We start from the raw sequence: 20,055 nt of genomic DNA on the forward strand, positions 1-20,055 counted from the left end.
AGTTCCAAATGTAAAATGGAATTGTTGGCAGTTCGGGAAGAGAAAATCAAGCGGGAACAAATGGACAAAAATAACCCTATGTTTTGTATGATATGTTGATATGGTTTAGACAAAAAGCAAAAAGGTACCACAAATAGAAAAGGTTTTGCATCGAAAAGTAAAAGTGAGGTTATTTTGGTAAAATAACCTCACTTTTTCACTAATATTTCATAATCAATCAAACACAAATTCAGTAAAATTAACTTCATTTTCTCAAAAAAAAATATGAGTTTATCAAAAAGTTTTTTAGTTACATTCTAGTAAAATATATTCCTCGCTATATTTCAGTAATAATTATTTCTTAGATAAAAAAAAATTTCTCCACCAAACGCCTTGAGACTTTGAAATCAAATGAACCTCGAATTCAGAATTAGAAGCAGAGTCTGTGACTGAGAGCGATCAAATTCGATTCACCTAGCTCCTCCACCCAACACTAGGGCTTCGCGAGTTGAAAAACTGAAAATGCTTTGGGTGCACTATAGTGCTGTCGTCCGTATTGCAGATCACGCTGTTGTGGCCAACTGCCAAAAAAATTCACGAGATCAACGGTTAAAGTTTTTATCCATTAATTAATACCCAATAAAAAATGAGTTTTATAAGAATTATGTTGTAGGAGAAGTGATTATGTAATGTTATAGAGATTCGTTTTGCATGTTTTAGTTTTTTTTTTTTTGGTTTAAAAAGTGCGGACCCACAAAATGTCGTGTGTGCAGGAAATTTTTTCTTGTCATGTTAAAGAACAAACCAAAACTCCATAAAAAATTATGGGTTGTGATTATAACGGCTAAGATCCACGATGATCCTGCATCCAACGGTAGGCATGTGTCTTGTGCTATTGTTTGGCTTACCAGAGCAATTCCAATGCAGTGTGTAAATTTCGTCGCTATTTCCCGCCAACACAATACATCCTCCATTTTCGTGCCCTCGACCTCGAGTTAAATTTTCGAAAATTAATGCAAAAAGTAATTGATATTGATTATTGAAATTGAAATTTTAATCTATTTTTCTTGAAAAATATTATATTTACAATCTTTTTTGGATTATAATCAACAGTTAAGATTTGATTATAAGAAGTTGTAAGTGAAAAGATATTATAAATATAACCTCCTTCATTTTCCTTTATTAAAATCCATTTTATAAACTTTAGTAATAGTCATAATATTTTAAGAAAAATTATTTTGATGGTATATCATGGAATTCTTGAAAATGATTTAAAAAATTGATGAAAAATAGTTTTGACATATTTGAGAACCTAAAAATAATTTCCAAAAGTAAAGAACATGTTTCTTGAGTGCTTAGAGTTCTTTGAAATCAAATTGAACTGAGTTTATTGCATAAAATTGCTTCTGTCTGAAAAATAATATAATACTTTATGTCTGTAGAAAAAAATTGAATATTTTTTTAAAGTATTTGAATACTTTCTTTCGTAGTGAAAGTACTCAAATATTTATCGAAAAGTAATTAAATACTTACTAGTCAGGAAGCTTTCCAACAACTAGTAACAGTTGTTTTTGTAGGGAAACTTATAAATACTCACTCCCAATGACTCTAAACAATCTTGAACATTATCGAATCAATATTTGAGCCTTATTTGATAGATTTTATTGCTCATAAACCTGGATAACTCATTCTTGATCATTTAAAGTCCTTGATCTCATTTCTTTATTAGAGATCATATACCCATAGAGCTTCAATTTGCATTATCCACACTTTGAAAATGTATATCCTCATTTAAATCATCCCTTATTGTATTCCTGAGTTTAAGAGAAATGATCGAGACCCAAAGAGATTGAGAGATAGATAGCCTTTTGTCGAACAAATCTTTGGTGCATCAGATGTACCGAGTTGGGTACATCTTTATTTCAAAAAGAGAAAAAATTTCAATGTGGCGGGAATTTTATTTTTCAAAATTAATGAAATTTTTTCCAAATTTGAAAAATATATATACCTAGTTAGGTACCTTTGATGCATCAAAGTTTTGTTCCTCTTTGCCTAGGAAAATTTAGAAAAAGTTGTAAGGTTTTCAAGCACTCAGAAGCTTAATTGGAGGTTGTTATAAGGTCACCAACGACCCGTAAAACTTGAAGGTTGTAACGGTTTGTCAAGCACTCATGATTGTAATCGAACCAACTTATATTGCTTTTGTAATATTCTCTAAACTCTTAATTTATTGCTAACACTTTAATTGCTAATTTGTTATCTTGTATGTGTTAGTATATGTTCTATAATTGTGATAGATGATATTTTATGGATTGTTTAAATATTTTGATAAAATTCGCATATATCAAAGTTTGTATGAAATGTTGATTTAGAAACCAGAAGGGTCTATTGAAAAAAAAAATTGCAATACTCAATTCACCTCATCTCTTGAGTACGAAAGTAAAAATCATATTCCTAACCCTAATGTCAGTAAGGAACTTTGAATATTTATTTATAAAAAATATTAAAACGTTGAATTGAATATATTTTTTTCTTTTTGAGAAAAAAAATTCAATCATATGTTTTTGGTAATCATAATTTAATCATTTATTAAGATATATGTAAAAGAAAAGTACATCATAAATGTAAAGGTAAATTATGGTATATAATGCAATGATAACATGCTTTTATATTTGTAATTGAAAAATAACCGTAAAAAATTTCAACCCATGTTATAATTGAGGTTATAAGATCTGCTTAATTAGTCTATTTTTAGAGACAATATTCAAAGGTCTCGACCTTTGTGATCCGTGTAGAGAGAATAGGAAGGAGAGAGAAGAGAAAAGAAAGGAGAGAGGAAAGAAAAAGAGAAAGAAAGAAGAAAAGGGGAAGGGAGGACCATGGAATAAATTTCCCTATTTTTGACAACTTATTGTTTCCATCACTTTATATTATTGTGAAATTGCATACGTCTTAATATATTATTTCCAGAAAATGTTGGTTATGTTAAAAAAAATCCACATGCAAAACTCGTGCACATCCAAAATACGATAGAGAAAGCATAACCAAAAGAATATAACTACAATTTTGAGAATGAAGGATCACATAATTATTTATTGGGATATGTTATTCTACTTATCTTTTTCTATCACTTTCCGATATCATTAAATCATAATTTCAATTACTTTTATCATATCTCTCTCCTATTAAGTTTTTGATCTAATGTATTGGAGAGTGATTGAGAAAGATAAAAAAAAAGGCATGTATAATAGTAATCTCTTGTTTGAAATTAACCTTCTCTATTACATTATTTATTGGATCAGATGTACAAAGTATAATTAATATCTTTCAAGAAAATTCTTGAACCACTTAGCAGAGAACTTCTGGTGTCTCTTTAAACCATTTTTGTAATCCACAAAGTTGACTCCAAACCGCAATTTGTAACCTGAAGCCCATTCAAAATTGTCCAGCAATGACCATGCAAAATATCCTTTTACATTTACACCATCCCTTATAAAGTCAACAAAATGAAAGAATTAAATTAAATATTAACAAAAAAAATCATTAACATATAAAAAAAAAAAAAAATTATTTTCTCGTTTAACAGAAGATAAAACAATTCTCCTGCACACATATAAAGATCTTTTCTCTACATGTGTTGTTAGAGAATAATATAAACTATTAAAAAGATCTACATCAACCCAAAATCTTAAGATGTTAGGTGATGACTTTTTTAATAGTTTATATTATTCTCTAATACATATTTATAGAAAAATTATTTTATCTCATGTTAAATTATAAAAACAATTCCCTATAAAAAAAAATCACTTACCTAATTGCAGATTGAAGATAAAAGAGATGACGATAATAATAGTCAATTCTGAAAGTATCTATAAGGGCTTCCTGGAGAGATAGTGTTGGATCATCGAACTCATCCATACCTACAAATGAATTGCAATATGCAAAATAAAAAATTTCATAAATATGCTAATTAATATGTAGAAGAGAATACCCAACTTGTTCATTGCTTCAGTAAAGGCTTTGGCAGATACTGCTTTGGTTAACACATCAGCAAGTTGATCTTCGGACTTTACAAATGGTAACTGAATAATCTTCTGGTCTAGCTTCTCTTTAATGAAATGTCTATCAACCTCAACATGTTTAGTCCTATCATGTTGAACAGGATTATGAGCAATCTCTATGGCTGCTTTATTATCACAGTATAATATCATTGGCTCATCATAACTGATTCCAATATCTGTTAGAACACTTCTTACCCACAACAATTCACAAATTCCTTGAGCCATACCTCTAAACTCGGCTTCTGCACTTGATCTAGCTACCACCTTTTGTTTTTTGCTCTTCCAAGTAACCAAGTTACCTCCTACAAAGGTAAAATATCCAGAAGTTGATTGTCTCGTAGTCTTATCTCCAGCCCAATCTGAATCAGTGAAACCTTCAACAGTCAGTTTGTTATGTTTTGAGAAATACAACCCTTTTCCAGGTGTTCCTTTTAGATATCTTAGTATCCGGTAAACAGCATTCATATGATCTTCACTTGGTGAGTGCATAAATCTACTAACTATACTGACAGCATATGCAATGTCAGGTCTAGTGTGTGCTAAGTAGATTAATCTTCCAACTAGTCTTTGGTATTTGTCCTTGTCAGCTAGAGTTTGATTAGGATAAATCCCAAGTGTGTGATTCATTTCAATAGGGGTGTCCACCGGTTTGCAAGCCAGCATCCCTGTCTCCATAAGTAAATCAAGTACATATTTTCTTTGTGATAGACATATTCCTTGATCTGACCTTGCTACTTCAATGCCAAGGAAGTACTTCAAGTGTCCCAAATCTTTCATTTCAAATTCAGTTGCTAGATATTTTTCTAACAGTTTTCTTTCACAGTCATCATCTCCAGTTACTATAATATCATCCACATAAACAATCAAGATAGTTACCTTTCCATCCTTGTGTTTTGTGAACAAGGTATGGTCTGAGTTGCTCTGTTTGTAATTGAACTTCTTCATTGCAAGGGTAAATCTGCCAAACCAAGCCCTTGGGGACTGCTTCAACCCGTAGAGAGCCTTTTTTAATCTGCATACTTGGTTACTTCCTGCTCCCTTAACACCCGGTGGGATATCCATATACACTTCTTCTTCCAAATCACCATTTAGGAACGCATTCTTAACATCAAATTGCTTCAAAACCCAATTTCTTGTTGCTGCAATGGAAATCAGAATTCGAATGGTGTTGAGTTTGGCTACGGGTGCAAACGTTTCTTGATAGTCGATGCCAAATCTTTGTGTATATCCTTTTGCTACAAGTCTGGCCTTATATCTGTCTATACTGCCATCTGCTTTGAGCTTTAAAGTAAATATCCATTTGCAACCGATGGTTTGTTTACCTTTAGGGAGAGGAATTATTTCCCAAGTTGAGTTTCTTTGTAATGCCTCCATTTCCACATTTATGGCTTCCTTCCATTTTGGATTAGCAATTGCATCCTGCATGTTAGTAGGAATATAGATACTAGACAATTGATTAGTAGCAAAAGCATAAGGTTCAGAAAGCCTCTTTGTTGAAACATAATTTCCAATTGGATATTTAATTTTTGCATTAGGATCTGGGTTATATAATTGGCGTGGAATGCCTTTGGTTGGTCTAGTAGACCTTCGGATTTCTGTATGGGGTATACAGTCAGGGATTTCTGTATTGGGAATACATTCAGTGTTTTCATGTGGATTGTGAGAAGATTGTAAAGGATCAGAATGAACCTCAGTAAGTTGTGGAGGTTCTGGGTCTGGATCATCCAAGGGTGATGCATTGGTTGTAGGTGTTAAATTTGTGACTTCAGAAACGGATTGAACAATGTTCTGACTGACTGTTGGTGTAGGAACCTGTGGGATAGGAATCGAAACTAACACTTCTTCTCCACTGGTTATTGCAGTCTCCCCCTGAGAAGAAGAGTGAGATACTCCCCCTGAGTAATATGCTTCTGTTTCCCTGAAAGAGACATCAAGAGTAATATATATTTTTCGAAGAATAGGATCATAACAGCGGTAACCTTTCTGAAGGTCAGAATAACCAACAAAGATACACTTACAAGCACAAGGGTCAAGTTTGTTACGAAGAACCTTAGGTATATGCACAAAAGCAGTGCAACCGAAAACCTTGGGTTGAAGATTAGATGTGTGAGGGGTAGAAAAATATGATTGAAGTTTCTCAAAAGGAGTTTGAAAATTTAGAACACTTGAGGGAGTCCTATTTATAAGATAGGCTGCGGAGGTAACAGCCTCACCCCAATAATAACGAGGAACATTCATTCCAAATAGGGAAGCACGAACAACTTCTAATAAATGTCTATTTTTGCGTTCAGCCAACCCATTTTGTTGGGGTGTATATGCACAAGAAGTTTGGTGTTTGATACCGTTAGAGTCAAGAAATTCATGAAAAGATGTATTTAGATATTCCATGCCATTGTCCGATTGGAGAATTTGGACAGAAGTTTGAAATTGATTTTTTTACCATGTTACAGAATTTTTTAAAGGCATCAAACACCTCATTCTTATGTTTTAAAAGAGAGATCCAAATCATACGAGTACATTCATCCACAAAAGAGACATAATAGTAAGCGCGGGAAAGAGATGGCACCTTGGCAGGGCCCCAAACGTCTGAATGTACAACTTGAAAAGGAAAGGTACTTTTATTCAAACTAGGAAAATAAGGGACGCGATGGCTTTTAGCCAACTCACAAATAGAACAATAGAATTCAGAAGGATTCAAAGAGGAAAACAACTTAGGAAACAATTTTTGCAAATACCCAAATGATAAGTGACCTAGTCTACGATGCCATAGCCAAATGTCAGCAGAAGCCTTCGATTTATTTAATGTGGCATACGCCTGAGTTATGGAATTCTGAGGGCGTGGTCCAAGATCCAAATAATAGAGGTCCCCATATTTAACACCACAACCAAGCATCTTCCTCTGGTGGATGTCCTGAAAAGAACAGAAGGTAGGTCCAAAAATAACAGAGCAATTATGATCAGTAGTCAATTGACTAACAGATAAGAGATTAAATGCTAAAGTGGGAACACATAATACAGAAGAAAGGGTGAAATTAGGAGATAGAGTTAGAGATCCTTGACCAGTAATCTGGGAAGTACCCCCATTGGCAGTAGAGATAAAAGATTGGGAACAAGGTTGAAAATCATGCAACAAGGAGGAGTCCTGAACCATATGATTGGAGGCTCCTGTATCAATAATCCAAGTAGAATTCCTACTTTGTGCAGAAAAAACAAATTGCTTACCCAAAATTCCTGCATGTGCAACATTCGCTTGGGGTGGAGAAGGAGCAGGTGCTTTGTTCGGAAGTTTCTTGCGGGGCCGGAGTGTGAAGTCCCACCATTCAGGGTATCCGATTAGTTCATAGCATCGTTGCTTGGAGTGTCCCGAAACACCACAATGAGTGCAAACAAGTGAGGATGATTTCCCAGAAGATTTCTCACTTCGTGGACGGGAAGGAATCCGTGCCTGATGAGAAAGGAGTGCCGTGTTATCAGAAGATGGTTTTGGAGCACCCATGGATTGGCGTTGGTGGGAGTCACGGCGGACATATGCATATGTAGATTCCAGATCAAGCTTGGGATCCTTCCGAAGAATTTCACCACAAATTTGATCAAATTCAGAGTCCAAACCGGCCAAAAAAATGTGAACACGTAGACGAGAGAGGGCCGAATGACCATTGGTGACCCCTTCCACAGTGTTGGAGGAGTAGAGTCGGTGATCAATTTCTTGAAATAGAGCAAGAAGTTCATTATAATAGGTGGAGAGAGGCCTACCCATTTGCTTAGTGGAGAATGACCGCTGGTTCAAATCGAATAAACAAGTTTCATCTGAACCATCATAGAATGTTCGAGAGGTTGCCTCCCAAATTTCGTGGGCAGTTTCCAGCCGAATGAAGCGCTGCATAAGGCTAGGGTTCATAGAATCAATTAACCAGCTTTTGACTCTTTTGTTGTCGGTTACCCAGGTGGCATACGACGGATCAGAGGGTGGAGGCTTCAGAGTTGTGCCGTCAAGAAAGCCAGATTTGTTGCGTGCGCCAATGCGCATATCCATCAATTGAGACCATAATGGGTAATTGGAATCATCCAAGATTATGGTTAAGGGAAGAGAGGAGTTATCCTGATGAATCACAATGTTCGGAGGGTTAGGGTTAGGATTCTGAGGAGCAGGGGTGTCTTGTGGTGAGTCAGAATCAGAATGTGGTGGAGAATCCATTACTGAGATCGAATGGAAAGAGGGAGTTGATGAAATTTGGGATATTTGGGAAGGGGAGAAAGGAAGATTCGGGGAATGGAAGTAGGAGTTTGAATAAATTTGGGAGTTTTAGAAAGAAGGGAAAGAAAAGTTCGGCCGTTCGAGAATGAGACGTTCGAAGAGAGGGTGGGTAACAGAGGGTGGGTGAGGAGGAATGAAAAAATAGTAAGGGAAACGATGTGGGACCAATAATTATTTCCCAGGAACAAGAACACAGCTCGGTGATACCATGTCAAATTGAAATAATTCTCTGTTATCTTATTCATTCTCAAATAAGAGTATATATACAAATGAATTCTGATCTGAGATAAGATCAAATAATAACAAACTTCCTAATATTTTTCTATCTAAACAAACGTTCCTATAAAATAAAAACAGTAACAGATTTACAGGATCAAATAAATCTAAACTGAAAATATCTCAATCTAACAGCTTCCTGGAGAGATAGTGTTGGATCATCGAACTCATCCATACCTACAAATGAATTGCAATATGCAAAATAAAAAATTTCATAAATATGCTAATTAATATGTAGAAGAGAAATCACACCTAAACATGCAACTTTATAACAAGATAATACATGAGGTTTTGATAAATTTACCATTTTCAGTTATGTAAATCAAGGGATTGTTGTACTTTTCCTTAGTGTAGAGCAAAAGTTCTCGAATTCCTTTAGGATAAACATATAACCAATTTGACGCTGCCTGCAAATGTAATTATAAATAACAGTTATATACGTAATCAAACAAATTAATATTAATGGTTAGCTACAATTTGATGTGGCCATATATACATACCCTTGGACCTATTGGATTCCCGTTGCGTTCAGCTGCCATAAACAAAAAAACGTGCCATCATCAAATTCAACATATATATAATTTAGAAAACTGGCATATAAAAAAAAAAAAGAGTCCTTACTTGTAAGATTGACAAGAGAATCTGTTTGGTAATTGGGTCTGGCATTGCTTAGTTGAGGTGCATCGGCAGCATAGTTAGCAGTGTAATAGTTAAGTCCAAGAAAATCAAATGAACCACTGAGTAGCCTGGCTTGCTCTTTAGAGAACTTTGGCAATCGTCTTCCAAGGACGGAACGCATACTTTTCGGATATTTTCCCGTTGTTAGTGGTCCCATATACCTGCAATCAATGTCATAATGAAAAATAGTTAGTGTGCATTTGGATAAGCCCTTTTTTTTTAAAAAAATCCTTTTAAATAATTTATGCGTTTTAAAAAAAGTAGAATTTAAAAAAAAAAAGTTAAAATGATATTTTTTTTAATAGTGAGGATTACTTGCTTCTATATATTTTTTTTATTTTAGAATAAAAAGTTTAAGTGAGCCCCAATTTCTTAAAAGATTTTCTGAAGGGATTATATATCATCCATCTACAAAGTTTTCACCTTAGCCAACAGAAATTGAACCGACACTTTTGTGGGATATGGACCAAACCCTTAGCTAAGTGTGTCCACTTTGTTGCCACATTACTTGCTTCTATAGTAGCTATTTAATGCATCTTTTTTAGTGACTCTAGTTAGTCTACGTTTAGTTGGAGAATGACTAAGATTCCAATATAGAGCTAAACACATACCATCCAAACATGAAGTCAACTGCTCGCTCTGCAGCTTTTTGATCAAGTTCGTTATTTGAAAACGGCACGAACCAGTGAGACAGCAAGGTTATGCCTATTACACCCTTGTGAGATGCCTGCATAAAGTGTTTTTGCCAATTAGATAACAACCATACTTGGAGTACGTACCTTTAGACCCTGATAATAATATTGAAGTTTAATAAACTTTAAAGCTTCAAAATTCTTATCAAAGTTATAATAAATAAACCTGGTACTTCTTCTTGTACAGTTGCACAGCTGCAGCATGAGCAAGAAGTTGGTGGTGTGAAACCAAATACGGCTCTTTCCCTGAATCACTACCAGTGCAGTTTGGATTTAGCCATTGAGAACATCGACCTGGTGCATGGATCCCTGTTGTATAGCCATTCGTGCTGTAAGACCATGGCTCATTCAAAGTAATCCAATGCTTCACCCTATCTCCAAATTCCTTGAAGCAAAGCTCCGCATAATCTCGAAAATCATTTCTAAAAGTTAATCATGAAACAATATTAAATGGTGTTTGCTAGATTACACGTACATTTTGTTCTAATATGTAAGAATTAGCCTATAACCATAGTATTAAAGTCTCTATAATCATATGATTTTTTTAAAAAATAAATTTTATCGTAAGATAAGATGAACCGGTAAATTATCCATATTTCAAAATCTGAAGACTTTATGTGCATGATTTATTAAAAAGAATAAACATTCACTTTCATAGATGAAAAGTTGTGTTGACTTTAGTCACAAAAAAAATAGATATCATGAATTTAATCTATGATCATTCAAAGTTACATCAAAATTATCAATTTGTACACAAATTATAAAATCGAAGGACCAAATCAATATATATCGTTTAATACTATTAATAAATTACATTCATGTCAACTTTTTTTTTTATTATTCATGAAAAGTTTAAGTGGATTAGACACCAGTATTCCACTAGGGTCAGGGAAAACTCCCCCAATCTCTTTGAAGATTTTTGAAACGAATTACATATCACCTACCAACAAAGTCCTCACATCGGTCAGTGAAATTTGAACCCACGTCTTTGAGAGGTATGGACCAAACCCTTAGTCAACTGTGTCAACCTTTGTTAATCTAAATTATAGAAGGACTTGCATACAAAAAAAAATAAAAATAGAAGGACTACATTAGTTCCATTTTTTTTACTACTAAATAACTAAATTGATCTAAAATTTTCAAGAACTAAATTGATCTAAAATTTTCAAGAATTAAATTGATGGACAAAATTAATGCCAATATAATTTTTTCAAGTATTCTATAAAAAAAAACTTATCGTCTACTCACAGTGTCATGCATCTAATTATAATAGCTACAATTTGGATAAAAATTAAATTTAGTGTCACTCACACAATGCGAGGGCTTAAGAAGCCACCATACTCATCTTCCAAAGTTTGGGGAAGATCCCAATGAAAAAGAGTCACAAATGGCTGTAAACCTGCTAAATTAATATTTAATTAATTATGATTTTTATCAATTGCTTGAGGAAATGTTAAAACACAAAATTCAATAAAAATTTAAGTAAACGTAGTTTGGATTTTGACCGTTAGCCAACAGCTCGTTAATGAGATTGTTGTAATATTTGACTCCTTCTTGGTTTATACCTCCGCTAAGCTTTCCTTCTGTGGATAGTGTATGAAAAAAAAATTAAATGGTTAATGTGAAACATCTATATATTTTAAGTAAAATTAATTAATAGATAGGAATTGGTCATTGATATTCAACTCACTTGGGAGTATTCTAGACCAAGAGATGGAGAATCTGTAAGCATCCACATTCATATCCTTCATGATCCCAACATCTTCCTGTAAAGTACAATGCACATTAATATTTTATTGCACAGACAAACATATATAACTAAATACAAAACAAACAATTGTTTGAGTATATTAAATTTTATTTTTACTTTATTTTTTATTATAGTTTACAGTATATACCACTTGCCGGTCAAATCTCTCGATCTGGACTAGTGGTGCATGCTATGTATATTTCTCTGTTGATTCCCTGGCTAATAGCTACTATCATCTCAAATATTGACCGTAGTCACCGCACCTCTCTACCCAAAAAAAAAAATGATCGTACCTTGTAGTGGTGATATTCATCTGTTGCCACATCTCCATTGCTTCTATCCTCTATCTTATCTGCGTGTTGCACATTTATTACTATTAGTAAGATTGTATTTGCACTAGGGATGTGAAAAAAATAAAGTAAAGCGAACTTAACGGTGAATTAGGGTTATATTTATAAATTTTGTGTTTATAAATTCTTATAAACTATATTATATATTCCCGAAAGTACATTCACTTAAAAGTGTAAAAATTAATACAGTTCCCAAAATATACAATGTAGTTTGTAAAAATTTGTGAACAAAAATTTGTAAATATAATTTTTTCCATTAATATATATTGAATTAAAGAATTATATTTCTTAAAGCGATTTATTTAATTTACTCCATAACTGAACCATTTTATTTTATTTTTGATAAACACTGAACCATTTTTTTTAAAATTTGAATGGAATCACTTTATCAATTCGGTCCAATTCGTACTAAAAGTCGAATTAATCCAAATTGTATCCACTTCTAGAATATGATAAATTTAAAATGAATTAAATAGCAAATCATATCACGTTTTTTGAACTAACTTAAAAGTTAAATTATTTTCTCCAAATCGATTTAACAATCTCCTTCTTCTAAATCGGTTCGGGCAATCACTTTTCTGATTCAACCGAAACATGCACCCCCTTTAAAGGTAAATCAACTATTATAGCCATAGAAATAATTATAATCTTCATGTGTATATATAATTATAGGAAAATATGTCTTTCATATTGCATGAGACAATTGTCTAATGCACACCACAAAAAGTGGATGAGATCTTTTTCTTTTTTATCCTCTTCTTATTAATAGGTTTTACATACTTTTTGTATATTGCATGAGGCAATTTTGTCTGATGTAATACAAGAAACATATTTCACGTCATTGTAACTCAGCCTTACTTATACTATTTAAGATGATTGGCCATTTTCAAAAGATATCCTAATAAAATTGTTGTCTCACGTAGAACGTGGTTGTCCAGAATAAATTAGTGCTTCTTTTTGACGAGAAAGACTTCATGATAAAATTTGAGGAAAATATAATGGCTTGTAATTTTCATTTAATAAGATTTTTTATTAAACTAATTTTGTGATAAATATTAACAATTTGATAATAAGAAAATTGATGTTTTTAAAAAAAAATCGATGTTTCTATTATTATATTTTTATGAAAATATAATAATTATATGTATGGTTATCATATCATAAAGAGTAGATATTTGAAATATAATTCTAAAAACAAATACAAGAATTTAAATAAAATATGAGGTATGAAACAACACTAAACAGCATGCTATTTATTGTATTTTAAATGTTTAAATCATAGCTACTTTCAAAGTTCAAAATGATGTTTTTCAATATTTATTTATTTTAAGAGAAAAATAAGAAGATTTGGAAGATTTCCGATAGAATTGTAAACCAAGTTTAGCACTGTAACAAAAAAGGGATAATTATGTTGTTTGTCCTCGAAACTATAATATGCATATTTTTCTACATATGATCAAAAAATTCCATATTGCCATAGTGCATTAGACAATCTAAGATGAATTAAAAGCTTACTTTAGTGAATATATAATCAATAACAAATAATATAATAAAAACAAAAAATGAAGAGTTTTCTCAGTTTTTTTATTAATAATTAGAATAATATCATTTTTGGTCCCTATCAAAAATCACGGTCTCCACTTTAGTCCTTTACAAAAAAAATTAGTCTTGAAGTCCCTAACAAATTCAAAGTGGACCTATTTAGTTGAAATCGTGATCCTTCACAAACTCAAAAAAATCCATATTAGTCCCCTCAAAAGGAATAAAATGGGTCCAATTTGAATTTTATAGGGACTAACACACTAATTTTTTTTTTTTTTGTAAAGGACTAAAGTGGGATCCAAAAAGATATTTAGTCTAATAATTAAGAGAAGAGTAAATATCATTTTTGGTCCTCAGCAAATTTCACGATTCCCGCTTTAGTCCCTAGCAACTAAAAAGGCCCATCGTGGACCCTAAAAAATTCAAAATGGACCTATTTTAGTCCTTTTAGGGACTAATATAGATCTTTTTTGAATTTGTGAGGGACCACAATTTTAACTAAATGGGTCTATTTTGAATTTCTTAGGGACCACAATGGACCTTTTTATTTGCTAGGAACTAAAACGGATGTCGTGAAAGTTGCTGAGGGCGGAAAAAGGTATTTACTATTAAGAGAATGGAAAGAAAAACTGAAAAAACATGTTAGAGAGAGAATAGGAAAGAGATACCTGGATATTTATGAGTGAAGGTATCCCATATACTTGCTCCTCTACCATCTTCATTTGCCGCACCTTCGTGCTGTATATACATATCATGAACACAACAAAATCATCTAATCAACTTGTTTTAGAATTTATCTCGAATTATGTTCAAATTTTGATTCGAGGTCAGAAAGGAACATTCCAGCTACAGAAAAAATCATCTTCATTTGCCTCTGCAGTGCTTTATATGAAGCAGTGACCACTTACTACCAATATTAATCAAGTGTCCGGATTTAAGAATATTCTATTGCTTTCAAGTCTTGGACAAAATAGAATATTCTATTAATTAGTGCTGTAGATCCCACACAAAGGTGTTTCAAATTGAGATTTGGATCCTCGAAGTGTAGCTAGAGTGTAGTTTAGAAAGTTAACTATAACCGATAGTTATGAGTAAAAGAAATCAATTAAGTAAATTCTAATAAATATATACATTTTAAATATCCAAGTTTAAATAATTGATTTTATTTTTAATTAATGTTGATTAACACTGCATTTTAAAGGATTAAGAGTACTGATCTATATATATATATACCTGGTACGCCGAGGATGCCGTCCCAAAAATAAAACCTGCGGGGAAACAGCTTCGATTCAGGGAAGAATCACCAAGAGCAAAAGTAACCGATGGAAATCCTGTCTTAATCTTTAATCCTGAAGCGATGAATTGGTTGGAATATACAAAAGCGAAGAAGCCAAGAAATAAAAGCGCCTTAAATGCCATATTATGTGATGAATGCACAACATTAATTTTTGTGTGTGTGAAAATGTGGGCCTCTTTATAGAGGAAAATAACTTGGTAACTAAAGCCAACAGATCAGCGTGGCGTGGATGTTACTGGTAAAGATAGAGACAAAGACACGGGTCAATGTTCAAGATCTGAATGTGTTTGAAAATATACCTCAGTTGTTTTGCTTTTTTTTTTTTTTTTAGTTTTTAAAACTAAAAACATATGCTATTTTAAAAACTGATTTTAAGTAACAACACTCTTACCAAACAATCTTTTTTTGTTTCTAAAATTAAAAAACTGTTCTGCACGACAGAAATCAAACAAGGCAATTTCAAAGATGTTCTGCACCCTTTTGACTTTTTATCCGGAGCAAAGTTTTTGTTTTTTTAATAAAAAAGGCAATTTTTTTCTCTTTGTATGAGATGTCCCTGTATTTTTTAATATTCTTCTTTAGGTAACATGAGTAGAGAGCATTTTCTTAAGAATTTTTAATGATTTATATCATTTAACATATATATCCCATGCATACGGATTAGAGCAACTACACATACAATCAAAGATAAAAATAAAAATGAAACATTAGTTTATTTTGGTTCACTTTAATATAAAACTACATCCAGCATCTCAATTATAAGAGAATATAAATATGTTAAAAAAACCCTAAACCACAACAATTATTTATTGCACCCAAACTCAAATTACTAAATAAAAAATACAAAATAAAAAAAGCCCAAACAATACAAGGTTTCTATGAACACGGGCACTAGGTAGGGGTGTGCATCGAGTGGTTCATAACCGGTTTTAACAAAAATCGAACCGAATCGATTTTAAATGGATTGATTTTTAAACTGAATCGGTTTTTTTTTAAAAAAAAACGGTTTTTAATTTTCTAAACCGGTTTATGGTTTATAACAGATTTTAATTCAAAACCGGTTTTAAATCAAAACCGGTTATGAACCATAAACCGGTTATCAATTTCAAAACCGATTTTTTAACAAATTCAAAATTGGTTTTTGTTTAATTGTGCTATTTTTATAAGTAGTCATTTGTTTCTCCCGGTTATAGGTAGTTGACCAACTATTTCTTGCAAGAATCTTCATTGTTTTGGAACTCTCAATACAAAATGATTCTTATAGAAATTATTTCACGTTGTTTTGAGAGTGATTGATAGAAGAACAGTTGAACTAATTTAAAATTATAAAAAAATTGCTCTTCGTTCTCTCAAGATTTATATTACTTAGAGTTTCATTTGAACTGATGGAGGAAGGCATGAGTAGGGGGTGTTCAAAATGTCCAAAAGAACTAAACCAATCCATAACCAGACTACTCCACATTTTAAAAACCGATTATTTTTAAAAATCGGTTTCATATGAAACTGTATTTTATTTTATAAACTGGTTATTTACCAAACCATAAAAATAATTGGTTATCCATAACCAACCAAACTGCTCCATAATTAAAGAACAAATAAGTAAAGCCGTTGTGAGTTGTCTTTTTAACAATGCTGATTCATCATCTTAAACATCTAAGAGACGTTAAGTCAATTGATTAATTTCGTTGCCCTTTTTGTTTATGATTTTTTAACTCATCTTTGCCATTTCAAAGCCTTTGCCTTGTCAAGTTGTGAGTTTACCCAAAAGTCTGTATGTGGTTATTTTATTTGTTTTTTGGGAAAAAAAAGTGTTACGTTACATAAGAAGTGTTTTCTTAGGATGCGACCTTTCGATTTATGTGTAATTTTTTTTAAAAATAAGTGTTTTCTACTTGAGCTGCTTAACTTTTTCTGCTAGTTTATTGTTTAAAAGTTTGAGTTAATTGACTAATATAATAGGCATGATAAAAGATAATTCTTATTTATTCTTTAATTGTAAAGCAGTTTGGTTATGGATAACCATAAATAACCAATTATTTTTATGATTTAGTAAATAACCGGTTTATAAAATAAAATATAATTTCGTGTGAAATCGATTTTTAAAAATAATCAATTTTTAAAATATGGAGCAGTTTAGTTATGGATTAATTTAATTCTTTCGGATATTTTGAACCCCCCTAATAGCAGGGCACCGCTGCAGAGGTAGCTCCCAGACTTCGTTAACTTTATCTGCGTTAAGGGAACAAGAGTCTTCGTCTACATATAAAATAGGAGTCATTCTCAACACCACATTTAAATTTTCAAACTTCTAACCTCATCACCATAAATAATCAGAACTAGAAAATTAACTATCATGTCATATTATTCAAATACATAAGAATACTTCCAGCAATTTTATCCAAAATTTAACATGGTATATAAAAATACATCTTAAAAGCTAAGAACATATAAATCAAATGACAAAATCAATTTTAAAACTTTTTTTAAATAGCGCATGATGGTGACATAAATTGGACTTAAACATACACTCATCCCCTCAGTAGTAATAAACAATCTTGACCCGCCTCTTAGTCCCGCATGTCGGTCTCATCTTCAAGCCTAACTGATGACTTTTAATGTTTAATAACAGAGAAAAACGGGCAGACAAAATCACGCACATGTCATAAACAGAAAACGTTGTTAATTATTCTGTTAAATTACTAAATGGTGCATCTTTTCTTAGGGTGGATCGTACGGTATCAATTACTTAGTCACATTTAAAAAAATTTATACCTTTCTAAATATGTATTTGATGGAAATTAAATCTAAGTTTAATTTCTTGCTATCTACTCATACTATATTACCAACTGAGTTATATTCATTGGGTAGTGTTATAATAATTTAGTTCAGAAGTAAACATCATTATTGAATAAGGTTGGATTGTCTTTGTTAATCCCAAAAGTAAACATCATTATATGTATGGGATCGAATACGACATTGCGCCTTTTCTTTTTTTGGAATAAAATTAGTACAGTGGCTAGAGAGTAATTTTCCGAGTTTCCCCTTGCCAATAACACGTGGAGGAATATTTTCTATATAAACCACCAAATTCTTTTAGATCGCATTTCTACATAAGATAAGATTTGCCACGTTGAGTATCAGAGCCGTATCTTAATTGGCATAGAATTTCTTTGACATAGGTCATTTTCATTGTAATTTCTTTTTTTGGTAAACCATTTTCATTGTAAATTGATATATCTTAGCTCTTCTTCTCACGTAATGTGAACATTTAATTTTGTCCCAAAAAATTAAAATTAACGAAAAATAATTTAAATTGTCAACCCTTATTTTTTAAAATAATAATAATTAAATAGTAAAAAAATGATTTAGAAAAGTGTCAGCATGCTAAAAGTGACTTTGCTCCCCTTTGTCAAAGCCAAAACAAAAGAGTTTAATGCTGACAAACAAAATTATGTCAAAGAGAGGCAAGCATTTAAAACTTAAAGAAATGACCTTGAAGAACAAACACCAAAAGGAATGGGTCAATGTTGTCCCTATATTAAGAGTAGGATGGTTTTGTAATTTACTCTTTTATCATTCTGTTATAGTTTTTGTTATCAGTTTACATTTTTATTCCTTTCATTCCTTTCCTGAGAATACGCAAGTTAGTTAGAACACATTTTTACTCAATCAATGAATATGAAAATACATTCAGTCTTCTTTCTCCTCTAATATGGTATCAGTAGCTTAAGTCTTCCGCCCCTTTTTCCATGGCGCGAGGTAAAAACGTTGCCGGAGGATCTGACCCACCCCATGATGATTCCTCTAGTCCTTACTTCCTTCATAGTGCTGACCATCCAGGCCTTGTCCTTGTTGCCCACCCTCTTTCTGGTCCAAATTTTCACACATGGCGTCGTTCCATGGTTATAGCTCTTCAAGCCAAAAATAAATATCAGTTTGTCGATGGGTCTCTACCCTCCCCATCCCCTGATGACCTGTTTTATCCATCCTGGGTTAGGTGCAACAGTATGGTTTCTTCTTGGTTGTTTCATGCCGTGACTCGCGAAATTGCAGATAGTGTCCTCTATATTCCGACGGCTCATGGCATCTGGGTTGACCTTTCTGCTCGTTTTGAGCAGAGCAATGCTCCACGCATTTTTCAGTTGAAGTCCCAACTTGCTTCCCTCCAACAAGGATCAGTTACTGTCAGTGCTTACTACACTCGATTGAAGACTCTATGGGACGAGCTTCATGCTTATCAACCAGTTCCCTGCAATTGTGGTGGTCTTCGTACTTGGACCCAGTTTCATGAACAAAATTCGTCCCTGCAATTCCTCATGGGTCTCAATGAGTCTTACTCTGCCACCCACGCTCAAATCCTCTTGATGGAACCTCTCCCCTCCCTGAATCGCATCTTTTCCTTGGTGGTTCAGGAAGAACGCCAACGATCCATCCTACCTGGAATGGTTCCTGCTTCTGACCTTCAGTTGCTTCCTGCCGTGAACGTCGCTGCCGTTCCCGCCGTCAACGCCGCTGCCGGACCGCCACGACCCCGCCGTGATCGTTCATTCTGCACCCATTGCTCACAACAGGGACACACCATTGATAAATGCTTCAAATTGCATGGGTTTCCCCCAGGATATAGGAACCGGGCCAAGCCCAATGATAATCAGGCCCAATCAGCTGCTGTTTCCCTTCAACACAATGGGCCACCCTCCCCACTTCCATTCACCCCTGATCAGTTATGCCAAATTTCAGCCTTAATTTCCACCCATCTTTCGATCTCACCACCGACAACTTCGTCCTTTGTTGAACAAGCTCCTCTATCACCATCGGTTGCTAACATTTCTTGTACTTCCTCTTTTCTATCTCAATCTTCTTGGATTTTAGATACCGGGGCTACCCATCACATTTGTTGTTGTCTCGATTTTTTTACTTTCACTAAACCCATTTCTGATTTTTTTGTGTCTCTACCAAATGGATCCACCATTAATGTTACTCGTATAGGGTCTGTTTCATTCCCAGGATTTTTCTTTTTTCTCGTTTTATTTATTCCTCAATTTCATTATAATATTTTGTCTGTTGCTTCTATTTCTTCTGCTCTTGGGATTTCCATTTCTTTTTCGTCTTCTTCTTCTATTTTGCAGGATCCTTCCACCTCCCACAAGATTGGGACTGTTGATCGTCGTGGGAACC

At 33.1% G+C, this 20,055-nt stretch overlaps 1 protein-coding gene across 1 annotated transcript; it reads right to left on the reverse strand.

Moving 5' to 3' along the window:
• Positions 1 to 3,296: 3,296 nt before the first annotated feature.
• Positions 3,297 to 14,305, reverse strand: LOC133310385 (beta-glucosidase 12-like). Its single transcript, XM_061511302.1, has 11 exons — positions 14,252 to 14,305; positions 11,632 to 11,707; positions 11,447 to 11,524; positions 11,253 to 11,340; positions 10,108 to 10,363; positions 9,861 to 9,976; positions 9,193 to 9,410; positions 9,072 to 9,103; positions 8,876 to 8,978; positions 3,791 to 3,899; positions 3,297 to 3,468 (listed from the first exon to the last, which is right to left on the reverse strand). Exons 1-11 carry the CDS (start codon positions 14,303 to 14,305, stop codon positions 3,297 to 3,299), a joined length of 1,302 nt encoding a protein of 433 aa, XP_061367286.1.
• Between the last annotated feature and the right edge of the window lie 5,750 nt (positions 14,306 to 20,055).

The sequence above is a fragment of the Gastrolobium bilobum genome, unplaced genomic scaffold (genome assembly GCF_033153095.1).
Source record: "Gastrolobium bilobum isolate Gb01-03AN ecotype WA unplaced genomic scaffold, APGP_CSIRO_Gbil_v1 utg1359, whole genome shotgun sequence".
Taxonomy (NCBI): Eukaryota; Viridiplantae; Streptophyta; class Magnoliopsida; order Fabales; family Fabaceae; genus Gastrolobium; species Gastrolobium bilobum.